The 14,463-nt window shown below is 41.8% G+C and overlaps 1 protein-coding gene and 1 long non-coding RNA gene across 14 annotated transcripts in view; one reads left to right on the top strand and one right to left on the bottom strand.

Moving 5' to 3' along the window:
• Nucleotides 1-12,599, bottom strand: part of DIAPH2 (diaphanous related formin 2) — a 1,391,236-nt gene extending 1,378,637 nt beyond the window's left edge. For all 13 annotated transcript variants that reach the window (XR_014834656.1, XR_014834653.1, XR_014834654.1 and 10 more), the window contains exon 1: nucleotides 12,234-12,599. Coding sequence is in view for 7 of the 13 variants with exons in the window: in XM_021080479.2 (XP_020936138.1) it covers nucleotides 12,234-12,368 (135 nt within the window). In the remaining 6 variants the exon portion in view is untranslated. The remainder of the gene's footprint in view (nucleotides 1-12,233) is intronic.
• Nucleotides 3,733-11,938, top strand: LOC146394702 (uncharacterized). Its single transcript, XR_014834672.1, has 2 exons — nucleotides 3,733-6,532; nucleotides 6,813-11,938. It is a non-coding gene; the product is annotated as an uncharacterized LOC146394702 (long non-coding RNA).
• Nucleotides 12,600-14,463: the final 1,864 nt, after the last annotated feature.

Genomic DNA, 14,463 nt, shown 5'->3' with positions numbered 1-14,463 from the left:
ACTTTTTTAGCAGCCAGTCTTTAGGCAAAGCAGACACAGGAAGCAGCAGGAGAAGGTAGGTGGTTCTTGGCACTCCCCTAAACAAGAAACAATGCATATCGTGTGTACTTGTGTAAGAGATAGCATTAGTTTTCTCAAAGCAGTTTTACTTCACACAAAATTTCACAAACAAACAGAAGGAGAGTGGGGAGGCAAAGATAGAAACTAAGAGATGAAGTAGACAGTATGGCTTGGAGAGTAACCTGTTCAGAAGCTACTCTCTTCACAGTTAACATACAAAAGACAAAATAAAAGAGAGACAGAGACAGAATTGCATACAATATACAACAGTAGTACAGTACAGGAGGCCTTGTGTTGGCCATGAAATTATTTGATAGAGGCTAGGCTGGCATTTTTAAGAATTATGTTCATGCACCCTTAAAATCCAATCACATCACTTTCATCCTCATCTTTTTTCTAGTAGATGATCACATATCTATTTCATGGCAGTGATTCAAAGAATTCTACCTTTTGATTACCAGTGACACTAAAATGAATGGCCCCTGAACTCTGTCTTCTAAATTAGACATAAGCATAATACAAATCCAAGTCCACCCATCACCAGTTTAGAGAACCACTAGGTCGTCAGGTCAATTTAGAGCTACTCGGAAGTTTAGGATCTTGGGCAGTATAGGAAATGTTAAAAACATGGATTTTAGAGTCACGCTGGTCTTGAATTCCAAATTCACCACTGCATATCCTTGGGCAAGTTACTTATCGGCTCTGAGCCTTTCTCCACACCTACAAAATAACTGTTATGAGGATCAAATAAGTTACTATTATGGGGGGGGGCGTAATCCGTCATTGGTCCCCATGCACCCCTGCACCTTCTTGCTAGGTTTGCCAAGACTGAAAGGCCCTGTTAGGCCATTTCCCAAGGCTGTGTTTGTAGCAAGTGACCATGATGATGAGGTAATAATATCACCCCTCCCCAAAGAGTGGGCTTGACTTCTTCCACTTTCCAGAAAAGTGGTAAGTCCTCCAAACTCGGTGTTCCTCTCTGCAGTGCAACTGCCTGCCAGTGTTGGCATCCATCATAGTCTACCTGGTGGGACTCAGGACCACAGTGAACCAGGGTGTTGTGGTGACATCCTGGCCACTGCTTCCACAATGAATGATAAACCATCTCTGTCACTGGCCCGGGAGTCTTGAGTCTTCTGTAATCCAGGAAATAGCAAGGGGTGGGGAAGCAGGATAAAATCCCAGACCCTGCTCAGTTCTTAACAAATACATACAAGGCGTTTAGAGGAGCAACCGGCATGGGTGATATTGGTGGTTATCCAGAATCAGTTCTGGGCAGGCTTGAGTACTACACATGGCCCAGCAGGGCCCTGCACACAATGTCTGGTTACAGAAATGTTGACATTCCCTTCACTGAACTAGACTACCTCAGACTCCAGAAATAGAACAGCAGAGTTAACGTATATTTTCTTTTGTTAGCATCCAGCTCTAAACCAGTCATCTTTCATGACTGCCAACTTTTCTAACTAGAACTCAGATGTCATGTTTTTATGTTAGGGCAGCTTCACCACTCCACCCATCCCCAGCTCTCGATAACCTTTGACTTCCAGAACGACAGAGCCAAGTGGAACCTTGAACACTGTTTATTTCAACTGCCTTATTTTGCAGAATAAACTGACACCCAAAGAGAGAATAAATGACTTCCCCCGAGTTACATTTTAAAAAGTGGCTGGCTTACTCTCTGTATAACCTGTTTAAATTTCCAGAAATTAACTTTTTAAAAAAAATACAACTTGATAGGATCATTTAACCTATTTAGCTTGTTTCAACTCTGAATAGCATATAAAGTACTTTTAGATTCTATAAGATGCACCTAGAAAATGCAAAGGCATGGTGCTAAGATCAAAATGCAGTTTCTACCAGTTTATGGCAACATGGTTGGTAATGGGTGTAGACAGAAAACACTTTTAAATAAATCTCTGTCACATCCAGTAATTGCTTTTACATCCAGTGCCATCATTCTACATGTTATTTCTGTGGCCAGGTAATAGGATACACCATTAATAATATTCACAAAAGCCAATAAAAACAAGAAGGAATAAGCTGATCTTCAGGGTTAGAAACATGTAAGTGATAATCGATTATTGAAAGGGAGGGGGTTGAAAGCAGGGATCTGTAACATAACATTTTGATCAACAATTAGCTACCACAGAGCTGGTAGAACAACATGGAAAATCAGGCCCAGAGCCCTGTACAACTCCTACTTTAAAGTATAACTAATGACTCAATTCCATTTTGTACAGAGATATGGATACTTCAAGTTTAGGATCTGGTCTCAGAACTACTCAGCTTATATAAAAACGGAGGAGTTGGATCTCTCAAGAAATTCACAAGGCCATGTGAAAACAGTTTGATGAAGCAAGCACAGGATATTCAGAGCAAGCCTGAGAATTTAGAGATCAGAGAACATGAGTTAGCCCTGCTTGAGTAAAACAAATACACGAAAAGCCAAACCACCAGCATGGATAAAATCCAGGCCATTTTTATTTTTTTACATTGTAAAATTATTCTTCCCTTTAATAGCTTGTTTAAAGACCATTAGCTACTCAACCAAAGGGGAGGAAAAATGTAAGCTAATGCACTGCCAATGAAAAACAAGCTGTGAGGTCAGCCTGAGGAAAGATTATGTCTACTCACAAATGTTTTACGTACACACTGACTCTTCTGGAACACATTGATTTTGTAATGCGAGGTACTAGACAGTAAGCATATTATTAGAGGACATGTTTCTGCCAAATTTATTTTAACCCATCCTTAGATAGCTTCTTGCCTTATATCATGGGCAATGTAAATGACATTAAAATTCTGACAGAAACTTCCCAAAAAGTGCAGTCTTATCTATACAATCTGTAACCATGTGAAAGCACTTTGGGATAATAAAGTCCAGAAAGTTACTGGAAGGAAGGCAGAGAGGGAGGAGCCTTAGGTTAGAGAAAGTAATCAACATCTTGAACCTGTAGCCTAGGCCTTCAAGGACATAGCCCTATACATTTGAGGACTGTAATCATTTAAAGCCAGGTTTAGGACAATATAGTACATACATCTTCACCTTTATTCTTTTTTCAGCATCAATGACAAATGGAAAATACTTACTCTTAATGAGACATTAAACCAAGTCCTGTGCCTTGCAGAATTTTTTCTCAGGTGTTGAGAAGTAAATCCACCTGATTTTACACACAGTAAGTAGCTAGCCCATATGGCACCTCTGTGTGAACAAGATGCAGTCCCCAGAAGTCAGTCTTGCGACTAGGCACATGATTTAGTTGGCGATGTGACGTCTATGGTCTCATACCCTTGAGTAGGGCCCAACTGTACACTCTGGCCCTGGTCTCAATTACACATATAAGTTCAAAATGTAAATGTTCAGTCTATATACAAGGTCTTGCTTTCTCCATATGGAATCTGCCTAAGCAGCTTCAGCCAGCATAATACACTCCTAAGCATTTGAGATTTTATCAGGGATGGATTTTAAAACACAGAGAAAACCGCCTCTAGCACTATCTCTCCCTCAAGAGATACAAGAGAAAAACGCCAGCTGTCCAGCCCCAACGATCACCTGTATCCTGTTTTGAGGAAAATCGCCCACCTGAGTCAGTAAATGGTCAGCCTAGAAGTTGCAGGGGGCGGGGAGATGGTTTACTAGTCTAAACCTACTTGAGTCCACAAAGTGTGAGAAATTATATGCCTATTGCCTCCCAGCAGAATAACAGCACTAAATTGCTGTCTGCAAAGTTGTGGTTACACCATTTCTTGACTCAATCTGTGTTGAGTCGGGGCCTTTTGCCCAAGTTGAGTTCTCACACTTCACCACTCCATCCCCAGCCCCATCACCTCATTAGTGTAGCCCAGTTTTCAATTTTAATCCCACAAATACCTAAATAAGGCAACTTAATAGTTCAGAGTTCTTTGTAAATGTTTGCTCACCCAACTGTCCACATTCAGCAACCTGGAATGTATTTAAAAGGCTAAAAAAAAAAAACAAAAACACTTCAGGTACGGAATTGGCCCTTGTGTTGCAATTGAAACTAGAACCAGTAACATAAACTTATTTGTATGGGTGTGCGTATCAAGAGCCATATGAACCCTTTATCTACAGAACTCAAGAATATGTTTCCTTTGTCCAACTACCTACAACATTTCCCTGGGAGGTAAATTATTACACATAACCCTACACCACTTCACAAATTGCAAAATGAAGAATGAGTGATTACCCAATTACTGAGGGGAACCAAAAGTCTTAATTTGGTCTCTCTTCTACACACATAGCAGCTGCTCTAAGGAGTCTCTCTGCACTTGTATACTCAACCTTTCCAGATGTTTCTACAGAATTAAAGACAGAAGTGAACTTAATTGGAGCTGATACTTCATGATAGCACTTGATGTGGAACAACTTTAAATGACATTTTTACCATTAATTTAAAGCAGTATTTGTTTAAAGAGCTTGGCGACATGTACATTAATTAGGCACATATTAAATTAAAAATCTGTTTTTGAGGCAACTGGGGATATATGCTTACGAAATCGAGTATTAGATGATTTTTAAAGATGTGACAGTGGCATAGTGGTTACATTTTCTAAAAGTCAGTAATTTTTAGAGATGCACCCTAAAGCATGTAGGAGTAAAATGACAAGATATCTGGGATTTGCATTAAAATACTTTAGCAAGAAAAAAAAAAAAAAACCAAGGCTGGATGAAGCCAATGTTGAAAATTAAAATAACTACTATATATAGTTAATGGATAATAATACCCAATGGTGATTCATTATACTATCCTCTCTACTTTACACTAAGTTGAAAATGTTCATACCTTTTGTTTAAAAAGCCTTATTAACTACTCATTTTACAAAAAGTGAAAACTCTATTTTTAGCTCTTTTAGCGAGATAAAAGACCAACAGATTAAGGGTAGATAAAAATTCCTCCTAATTTTGAGTAGATCTTTACCAAAGCATGTGGATATCTATCACAGAAGAAAAAATAAGTTTTTTTTTTTTTTTGTCTTTTTACTGCCACACCTGCAGTATATGGAAGTTACTGCACTAGCGGTCACGTCGGGGATGCAGCTGCTGGCCTTGCCACAGCAATACCAGATCCGAGCCACATCTGTGTCTCAGGCACCTAGGCCACAACTTACAGAAACACTGGATCCTTAACCCACTGAGTCACAGGGGGAACTCCAGATTTTTTTTTTTTTAAGGATTATACCCAACATCTCTTCTCCCTTGAATGAGCCCAGAATTGTCAGGTGACTGAATCACTAGGCTTTGAGAACTAATTCATTCCTAATGAAGTGGTGGATTCCTACTTAAGCCTGCCTGAATAGCCACTAAGAAGCTTCTCACTTGCAGTAGGCATGGCTACAGAGTCCAGGCAGGAGAGACTGGAGGCCAATTTGCTGTTCTGTATTTGGCAGTAATGCAGCTGACTCTGGCTAAAGCAATACAGAAAAAAATTTTATTCAACCAAAGCCTATGTAAATGGTGATTAGTTAAGATTTTGCTTTCCACATTCTTTCATGAGAAAGGCACCCATACCCTTTCCCCAGGCCACCTCACATAAAGCAAGCAACGATCAGGATTCAGTTGAAAGTCTGTTCAACATCCAGCCAGAGTAAATCATTTAGAATGAAACCGATTCAGCCTGATCAGGTAAACAAGTTTTAAATTGGTACAAATTGATTTATTTCTATTACTTACAATCTGAATAAAGAGCTATGTGAAACTGTATCTCAACCTTTCTTTACATGCATTACTTTTGAGTGTCTTCTACAAGATGCCCACTTAGATATCAACTAAATACCTATACGTCAAGTCACCTGGCCATCACCTTCATTTCTCTAGTCATGAGGCAAAATAAAGTATCAAACAGCCAAAATCTGATGGAAGGAACTGGTCTCTTCTGCATGGCAGACTGAATATAGGAAAAGGAGAAAGCTGGGTCTTCAATAATAATTCCTATAGTGCTACTGATCCCCAGTCTTATTTAGTCCAATGTGCCAATTCCTGTAAATTGGCATATATTATGTGTGCGCTATTTTCAGAGCATCCTATGACTATTAGGGTTCTTCGAGACCAGGTTGGAAAAGATGATTTTACTTCAATGGCATGTTGCTATTGCCAGAGCTCTTGGCACTGAGAGTGATATCTCGGTGGATTACAATTATAATCATTCCAAAGAGGAGCAAAAAAAAAAAAAAAAGATTGAATAATTTTTCACTTTCAGAATCCCTGAAGCATGATGACTCAGTGCTATAGCTAACTTTGACAAAAGCACTGACAGCTTTTAAACTTATCTCTAGGTCAAACCCCTTAACACACCAGTGACTCAGTTTTCTTATTTGTACAACAGCAGTAAGCTGCCTGACAAGACAGTGTCATAGGTATCTAGTGATCATTTTTTTCACAGAAACTTTAAATGCCTCAAATTGATAAATGGAAAGAAAAGGATAGCCTGATTCTTTTTCAAAAATTACAGTGGGGGGCAGTTCCCGCCGTGGCGCAGTGGTTAACGAATCCGACTGGGAACCATGAGGTTTCGGGTTCGGTCCCTGCCCTTGCTCAGTGGGTTAACGATCCAGCATTGCCGTGAGCTGTGGTGTAGGTTGCAGACGCGGCTTGGATCCCGCGTTGCTGTGGCTCTGGTGTAGGCTGGTGGCTACAGCTCTGATTCAACCCCTATCCTAGGAACCTCCATATGCCACAGGAGCGGCCCAAGAAATAGCAAAAAGACAAAAAAAAAAAAAAAAAATTACAGTGGGGGAAAAAAAAGTTAAATTCACGCCTTATATTCATTAAACAGAAAGGATTATTAGCAGAAGGACAGGATATATCACCTTCCACAGAGACAAATGGAATCGGCGAGAACAAGGAATCAATCAGCACATTACCGTGTTATGGCATTCTGTATAATAATGTTAGAACTATCGAAGTGCAAAAAAGCCATGAAACCATCCAATCACAATACAATGGATTCAGGTAATGTAAGGGGTTAACAATAATGCTCCATCTTTGCATAGCAATACAGAATGTCCTATATGCTTTCATATTCATTATTGTGCTTTATCTAAACCACCTTGTGAAGCAAATCAGGCAGGCATTATCTCCGACTGACAGACAAGTAATCAAGGGTTCAAATCTCTGGTATTAAATAGCTCATCAGAGACCACAAGCAAATAAAAGACAGAAAAGGTACTAGGACCCAGGTCCTTAAGTCCTCCATTCAGTATTCTTTTGCCAATAATCTGATATCTTCTAATAACAATAAAATGCTACTTGGATTATCATCAGTTTTGATACTGGTTCTCCACGTGGATGTTCAGGCTGTAACATCACAAGAATCCAACCCAACAAGGCGGGGAGGGATGAGATCTTCCAGCCCAAAAGTTTCTTGGCTTTCAAAATTATAGAAAGGACACAGAAGAATGTACAAATAGGATGTATACTCCATCAGATGAACCTGAGAAAAAAATGGCACATTTCTTTTTTGAAAAGCCTCCTTTCAACAATTTACACTCTCAAAATGTCTGGCCTATAGGAAAAGAATTTCCAGCTAATAATCATGAGTTGAATAGTTTTGCAACACTGGTCAGCAAGGTTTTCAAGAACAGGCCTCAAGCTGGATCCTTGCCCATAAGCACTTTAAAATCTTTTGGAGATACGAAATCAGTATGTAACTTTCAGACTCATGATGGTTAGGAATTCAGAATAAGGAAAAGCCTTCAGTAAGCTGAAGGTTTCATGAAAGAATGAGAGAAGTATGAGGCACCAGTGGGACTTTGAGAAGTGGATTTAATTTATAAAGGACAAACACAGTGGGCATTCAGATTGGTGAGGATGTGCAGGGTGGGTAGCAGAAAGGAAAGGCAATGGAGCGGCAGGAGGAAACTGAGATGCAGAGAAACGCGCTCAGTAAATGGGCGAGCTAGTAAAATGAATGAATCGATGTGCTACAATTAGAATCCAGGTCTCACCCCCTAAACATGGAACTCTTATGCCATTCTGCTCCTTCTAACTTGTCTTCCTGCCTCCACTCTGGCACCCCTGTCCAAGAAGTTCTCCAATGTCTTACATTTCTTTCTGAAACACAATTCTGATCTGGTGAGTCTCCTGCTTAAATGGCTTCAATGACTTGATTGTGGCTTTCAGAAAGAAGTTGAAACTCCAACATGGCATAATAATATCCATCATGATCTTTCCTCTTTTCCAGCAGGTCCACCATATGTAACCTTTGTTTCAGCCACTAACATCTACCCACAGCTCCCTTACCGGGCATTCTACCACATCTCTCTCTACCCTTGTGTATGTTGTTCTTTCACCCTTAGAGGCCTTTCCCTCCCCTTCTTCAATTAATGCCTTATTCTTGGTGCAAAAGTCACCTACTATGCTAAGCCTTCCTTTACCACACTCAAGCAGCCAATTAGTTTCAGATGCCTGTCAAGTTTCTCATTCTCCCTCCTAAGCATATTCCCATCCTTCCTTATCACACAGCTCTTTAATAGTGAATTAACTTCCCTGTCTCCCTCACTGGACAACCGAATCTTTATATCACCAACCTTCAGAATAATGCCTAGTGTGTAGTAACTGCTCAGTAATGTTGCATAAATATTGAACCCATTTGCTCAGTCTTTATCAGTTAAAACCCAAACATGATTTATCCAATTAAAAACAAATAACCAAATATTCAGGAAGTTATATAAGAACCAGAACATTAACTTCTGTTACTTCAAGTTACTAATGTGACTGTTTTCTAAACAACCAAAGGCTTCAGGAATTTTACAGAAACACAAAGTCAAAATGCAAAAACATCAAAGAATGTTAAGCCACAGTACAACACAGTATATGTGTGAGGGGTGCTGGTTCTACCATAACACTAGCTTCTCTTCACGGTTAAATATGTAGGATTTAGGATGTATCCTTCATTAACACTTCTAGAGCTCTCTGTACTATTTGAGGTGACAAAATACATTCCATGGTTGACATCAAATTACTAATTAAGACTCATGCTGCTTGATGACATGCTACAATCTGGGCCTAAACAGATAGCTACATAAAATACAAAGCTCTACTACTAAGGCATTATTCAAAATGTGATGAGTCCAAAACAAGGTTGCATTCATTAAGAACCAAAATAAAAAGTCATTATGAGGATGCACAGATGGAGAAAAGAACAGTAAGTTTTGTTATATTTTGATTTAATTAATCTCAAACAGAAGTCCTTGAAGTCATGAGACGTCGCTCTGAAAAAATTCTAATACTCATTAAAAGGTATATATAAATGAAAGCAGTCCTCTATAGAACACATGCCTTCCTTTTCCAGTTTCCCAGAACAATGAGCAACTAAATGAAAACAATTGAATCACAAGCCTTACACTATATGAATCTACTACACCATAGCTATTAAGTTAAATTTTCTATGTAGTAGAAACTTTCATTTTAGCTAATACCATATAGATGTGTGTAATTAACTGTTTACTCCCAGATGAACTATCTTCAACATCAACCACCTGTGTGATCCACGATATTTCCCTTCTCTCTTGTCGGTGACCTCCCCTTCTTCCCAGTTTTAAGTGTAATCAACTGGCATTTCCTTTTCTCTCTCTGGTAACTCAATAGTTCTTATTCTTCTATAGGAGACAGATTCCTTTGAGAAACTGATAAAAACTATGGGGCCCAGAAAAATGAATGTACCTACATATACACTCAAATTTTTCAGTTTCAGTTTAAGAACTCTTACCCTTACCCCCATAATCACCTACACAAATTATTTCTACTACCATATGGCTCTCTTTTATGATCCCCCACTGCAACTCCTTTACACAAACATAATTAAGGACTGCTACAGTGATTAACAACATTAACACAGAAAATTAAATGTTGTCTAGGTAAAGATGTATTTTACTAGCAATATTTTACGAAGCCCAGATGAACTCCTCTCTAAAAGGCCTTAGAAGACCATGTAGACCACTTCAATAAGACAACTCAAAAGGAGTAAGGCATTTATTTAAAAAGTTTACCAAGTCTTGTTATTTAGACAACGTTCCTTCCTTAAAAATGTGCTGAAATGTCTTCCTAAATTTGTTTTCGTTAACTCTGACATACTTGCTTGTAAAATAACGTATGGCTTAAAAGTTATTTTGAGCAAAAAAGTCCCTATTGATATTAAACTCTTGGATTCAAACTCTTGTTCTGCTATACCAAGCTAGGCACTGAAAGTGATACCATCTCATAACTATCTAGTTACCTTGTCAAAGCATAAAAGATGAAACAGGACAAATGGCCAAATGGAAGGGAAGAATATAACCAAGGTGTTATTCCTGAGATGAGTGCTTTTTCCTTAAGCGCATAGATCCTAAAAGTGGAAAGTTCTTGCTGAAAGTATCAAACTGTGGAAACTATCAGCTCACTTTAATTTTTCACTAAAACTTTTCCTCACCGTTTAAACCACAGTTTTGTACTGAGTCCAAAAGAAAATAAAAAGGAAACGCGGTCACTTTTCTACCACAAATTGATAAATTTCAAAATCACAACATCACAATTTTTAAACACATTAAATTCTGGCGACACCCACAAAACTTCGAAGTCTTTACAATAGGAGCACCATTAACCCTCTGCCAGCAAAGACAATTCACAAAGAACTTGTGACTCAATTTCTTCACTTGTAAATACCTGGGGGTGGGGGGTGGAGGGAGTGAGAATTACATCAAGTAATTCTCAATTTGCCTCAAGTTAGGGTGGACTTGATGAGACGTTAGACCTGGTTATTTTATTCTACCCGCCGGGTCCCTCTCCACATAACAGAAGACTTCGTATTTCCTATAACCATAACACTTCGATCACTGTTTTCCAATATGGACAATCCATAATTGAAAGGCAAATAGGAGGCATGAGAACAACAGGTACATACCAAATGGCGAGATGCCATAAGGGCTTTAGTTATATGTCACTGCCTCCTTCCTTCTTAGAATCAAGCTGCAGGTTAAAACTGAAAACTAGATATGCAACACGTGGCTTGTGCTTCAGACCTCAACTAAGAAACTTCACATTGAAGTTGTATTAGCTGAAATTGTTCAGGAAAACCATCTGCCTTCATGCTACCCGAATTAGAAAGTTTATTGATAAATGTCTGCCTCTATCGGCTAAGGGTTGGCAGAAACAGTCTTTAGCTAATATGCTTTATTAATTTCACCAGTTTTTAGGTTTCACTATTATTAAACTGTTTTCCTATAAACTGAAGAAAAAAAAAAAAAAAGAGGAACCGTTTTTACTGATGAGCTGAAAAAAACTCCAGTATTTCCCAATCTAATACCAGGCCCCATAGATTTCATTCCTCTGCACATGAAGTCAGTGGCAGGAAATGGACTGCTCCCACTGGTTCACACACTCTCAGGACAGGGAGATTTGTTCAGTCTGCCTGCCGCTTTTGGAGCGTTCTCAATCAACTAAGTACAAGTACTTAGACTCTGCCTATTACACACACGACAGCTGTTGGCACCTCAGCAGCCTCCAACGCCCACACTCCCCCCACTCTTCCAAAGAAATGTTTCTTGGGAGAGCACATGGAGAGGCAAGGGAGGGGTAAAAAAAAAAGTCACGTAGGCGGCTCTTTCTTAGATTTCTGGTCCAGTAAAAGACTGGGGGCCTACGTTGTGTGGTTTTGTTGTTATTGTTTGGAGGGATTGGTTAGTTGATTGGTCTGGGGTGTTTTTTTGTTTGTTTGTTTGTTTGTTTGTAAGTCTGTGGGTGGGCTTCCAAGTACTGAGACTAAGAGAGGTTTCCCTGCCCGGACCCTAACCGTTAAGAGGTAAAGCCCAGCAACTGACAAGGGTGGAAGGGGAGTGGAATCTCGCAAAAAAGGTTGGTGGCCGCAAGTTAGACAAACAACAGCCCCTACCCAGTACGCGGGGTCTCCCCAAGTTGGGGTGGGGCCTTCCTCCTTCCCGCACTGCCTCTCGGGCTGCCAAGAGGGAGAAAGGGATTAAGTGGAAAGGGGGTGCTCTTCCGCCCCCACGCCGTCTCCGCGCCTCGGCGTGGCCGCTGCTTTCGCGGCTCCCCGAGTTGCACAGCGAGGTCGCGGTCACCCTTGGGAGGGGGCCCCGGGTCCCCCTGTGTTCAACGGCAGGAGGATCCCGGGGCTCTCGCTGTCCCCAAGAACGGCGGGGGCTGCGGGAGCACTCACCAATTTTGGTTTGTTTTTCGTTTCCTCTTCGTTGGCGGCCCGGTTCCCCGCGCTCCGCTTGTTGCTTCGGCCCCCACTGGGTTCCTCGCCGCCGCCTCCCGCGCCCGCCGCCGCCGCCGCCCCGAGCTGCTCCATCTTTCTCCGGCCCTGTCACCTGTGCCCTGGAACCCCACCTCTCCTCCACTGAGGAAGCCCCTCGGGGCGGTCCAGCTGCCCCGCGCAGATTCGGCAGCACCTCTTTCCGGGAGGGAGAGTGGGTCTGCCTGGGGAGCTGCCGATCTCACGTCCCTGAGGCCCCCGGCTCCCAGGCACCCCCGACGCGACACGCCGTTGCCACTATTCTGCGCTGGGGCAAGCCCTGCCCCTGAGCGGCTGCTATTATCCCGGTCGCCGCCGCCGCCGCCGCCCTCAGGGCGGTGTTTAGGGTGGAGGGAAAGTAGGTGCCTATCTCTTTAAGAGGGCCTCCACACACGTGATTCATCAAAGTGCCCGCAGTCCGCCGCCCGGACGCGGAAAGCTACTTCCTACTCCCGCTGCCGAGCGGGTCGGGCTACTGAGCATGCCCGGCGCAGCGAAGGCAGCCAAACGAGGGGAGTTTAAGCTGCGGTTAAGCACTGATTTCCCTTCCTAGGGGCCTAATGTGAAATGGGAGGGAACTAGCCGAGAGGTGTAGCCCATTTCAGAGATGGGGACACTGAGGCCCGAGAGGATTCCCGTGTGGATTTCACGGGGCCGTCTCTCTTAGTGTCCGCTTCCACTCGTGTAGGCCTGAGCACCTTCCCTGGCTGACCGAGGCCTTGCCAGGTGGTTTGGTTGCGCTCCATTCTGTGGGAGGGGTTGATTGGCAAGGCAACCCGCGTCCCGTAGGAAAACCGCCACAGGGAGCGCTGATTAATTGCCTAGACAGACTGCACGGGTCAAAGTGGAAAGAGTGGGTGCTTTCTGTTGCCATGATTGCGTTGCGACCAAAGAAATACAGTCGTTCCTTTATTCCCAGGCTGCTGGGTAGAGGCAGCTGACGCCCACTGCTTAATCCCTAGGGGATGTAAGGCTCTCTAGCCAAAGCACCTATGGAGAGCTAACAATTGGATTGAGTACTATTTTTTAAGTTTTCCGAAACACTTCAGGTTTAAAGTTGTTTCGCGGAGTAAGATCGTGTGTGTCAAAGATCATTTGTTGAAAATGTAAATCTAGACAAATGCTAGGTGTTTTTGTGCAGCAACAGCAACCACCAAACACTGTGGGTATTCTTAGTCTCTAGTACCAGAGTTGTCAGGAAGAGGCCCACACCTCTTTAAAAATAATGCTCACATTGAGAACATTAGCAGGGCCAGGCAAGACCTGAATGAACCATCATGGTACAATCTGGAGAAGCTACCTGAAAAGTCAATTTAGGTCCCAAATCTATGAACATGCCCATGTGCCTGTTATTCAGATATCTTCAGACCGTGACCCTTTTACCATTCTCCCCTTCAGCCTAAATTTGTCTGTGCTGAAACTAATTTGTTTATGAACACATTTATTGAGAGTGCATTAGGATGAATTTGACCAGGCTAAAGGGGTGAGGAGGCAATTAACTTGGAAAGTAGAATAAAAAGAATGTTAGCTATCTGAAAGCAGTCTAAATCCTGGCTTGGCCTTTGTCATCAACATTCTTTTTAATCAAACAGGTAGTAAACTACCCAAGGACAGCAGGCAAAAGGGAATACATGCTCCCAGACAGGGTGGGCAAAGAGCCCCAAGGTAAATTTGCTTTGTTGAAGTTCCTATTTGACTTAAAATTTGATGTATATTTTGAACTCACTACACACACACACTCACTCCCATGTGATTTATTTTTTTTTCCCTGCATGATTTACATTACTTAAATATCTCCCCTCCTGAGAAATGGTGTAGAAATGAATGCTGCAGAAAGACACGACCTGATTATGCAGTACTTTTGTAGAATTCCCGTTGGAGAGATGTGGGCGTGGGCCATAGCTGAGGGTCCTCCAAGTTCAAATGTGGCCTAATAATCTTCTCAGCAGTTATTCATTGAAGTGATATCCATAATGCTGTGGGTTAGGAGGATGAAGCTCATAGTCCCTACCCTTTAGAACCTCCTGGTCTACTGGGAGACTGATTATTAATTTCACTTCAATACAACAGATAGGAACAGGGAGCCCATGGAATCCACTACCAGTGTCAGAGGCTTCGGGACACCTCCCCAAAGAGGATGATGTTTGAGCCG

The sequence above is a fragment of the Sus scrofa genome, chromosome X (assembly GCF_054392235.1).
Source record: "Sus scrofa isolate SSC_HxYL_T2T_F1_AM1 chromosome X, Sscrofa_HxYL_maternal_Yorkshire_Landrace_v2.0, whole genome shotgun sequence".
In the NCBI taxonomy this organism is placed as follows: Eukaryota; Metazoa; Chordata; class Mammalia; order Artiodactyla; family Suidae; genus Sus; species Sus scrofa.
The sequence above is the reverse complement of the archived record's forward strand: the minus strand, read 5'-3'. Positions and strand labels throughout refer to the sequence as shown.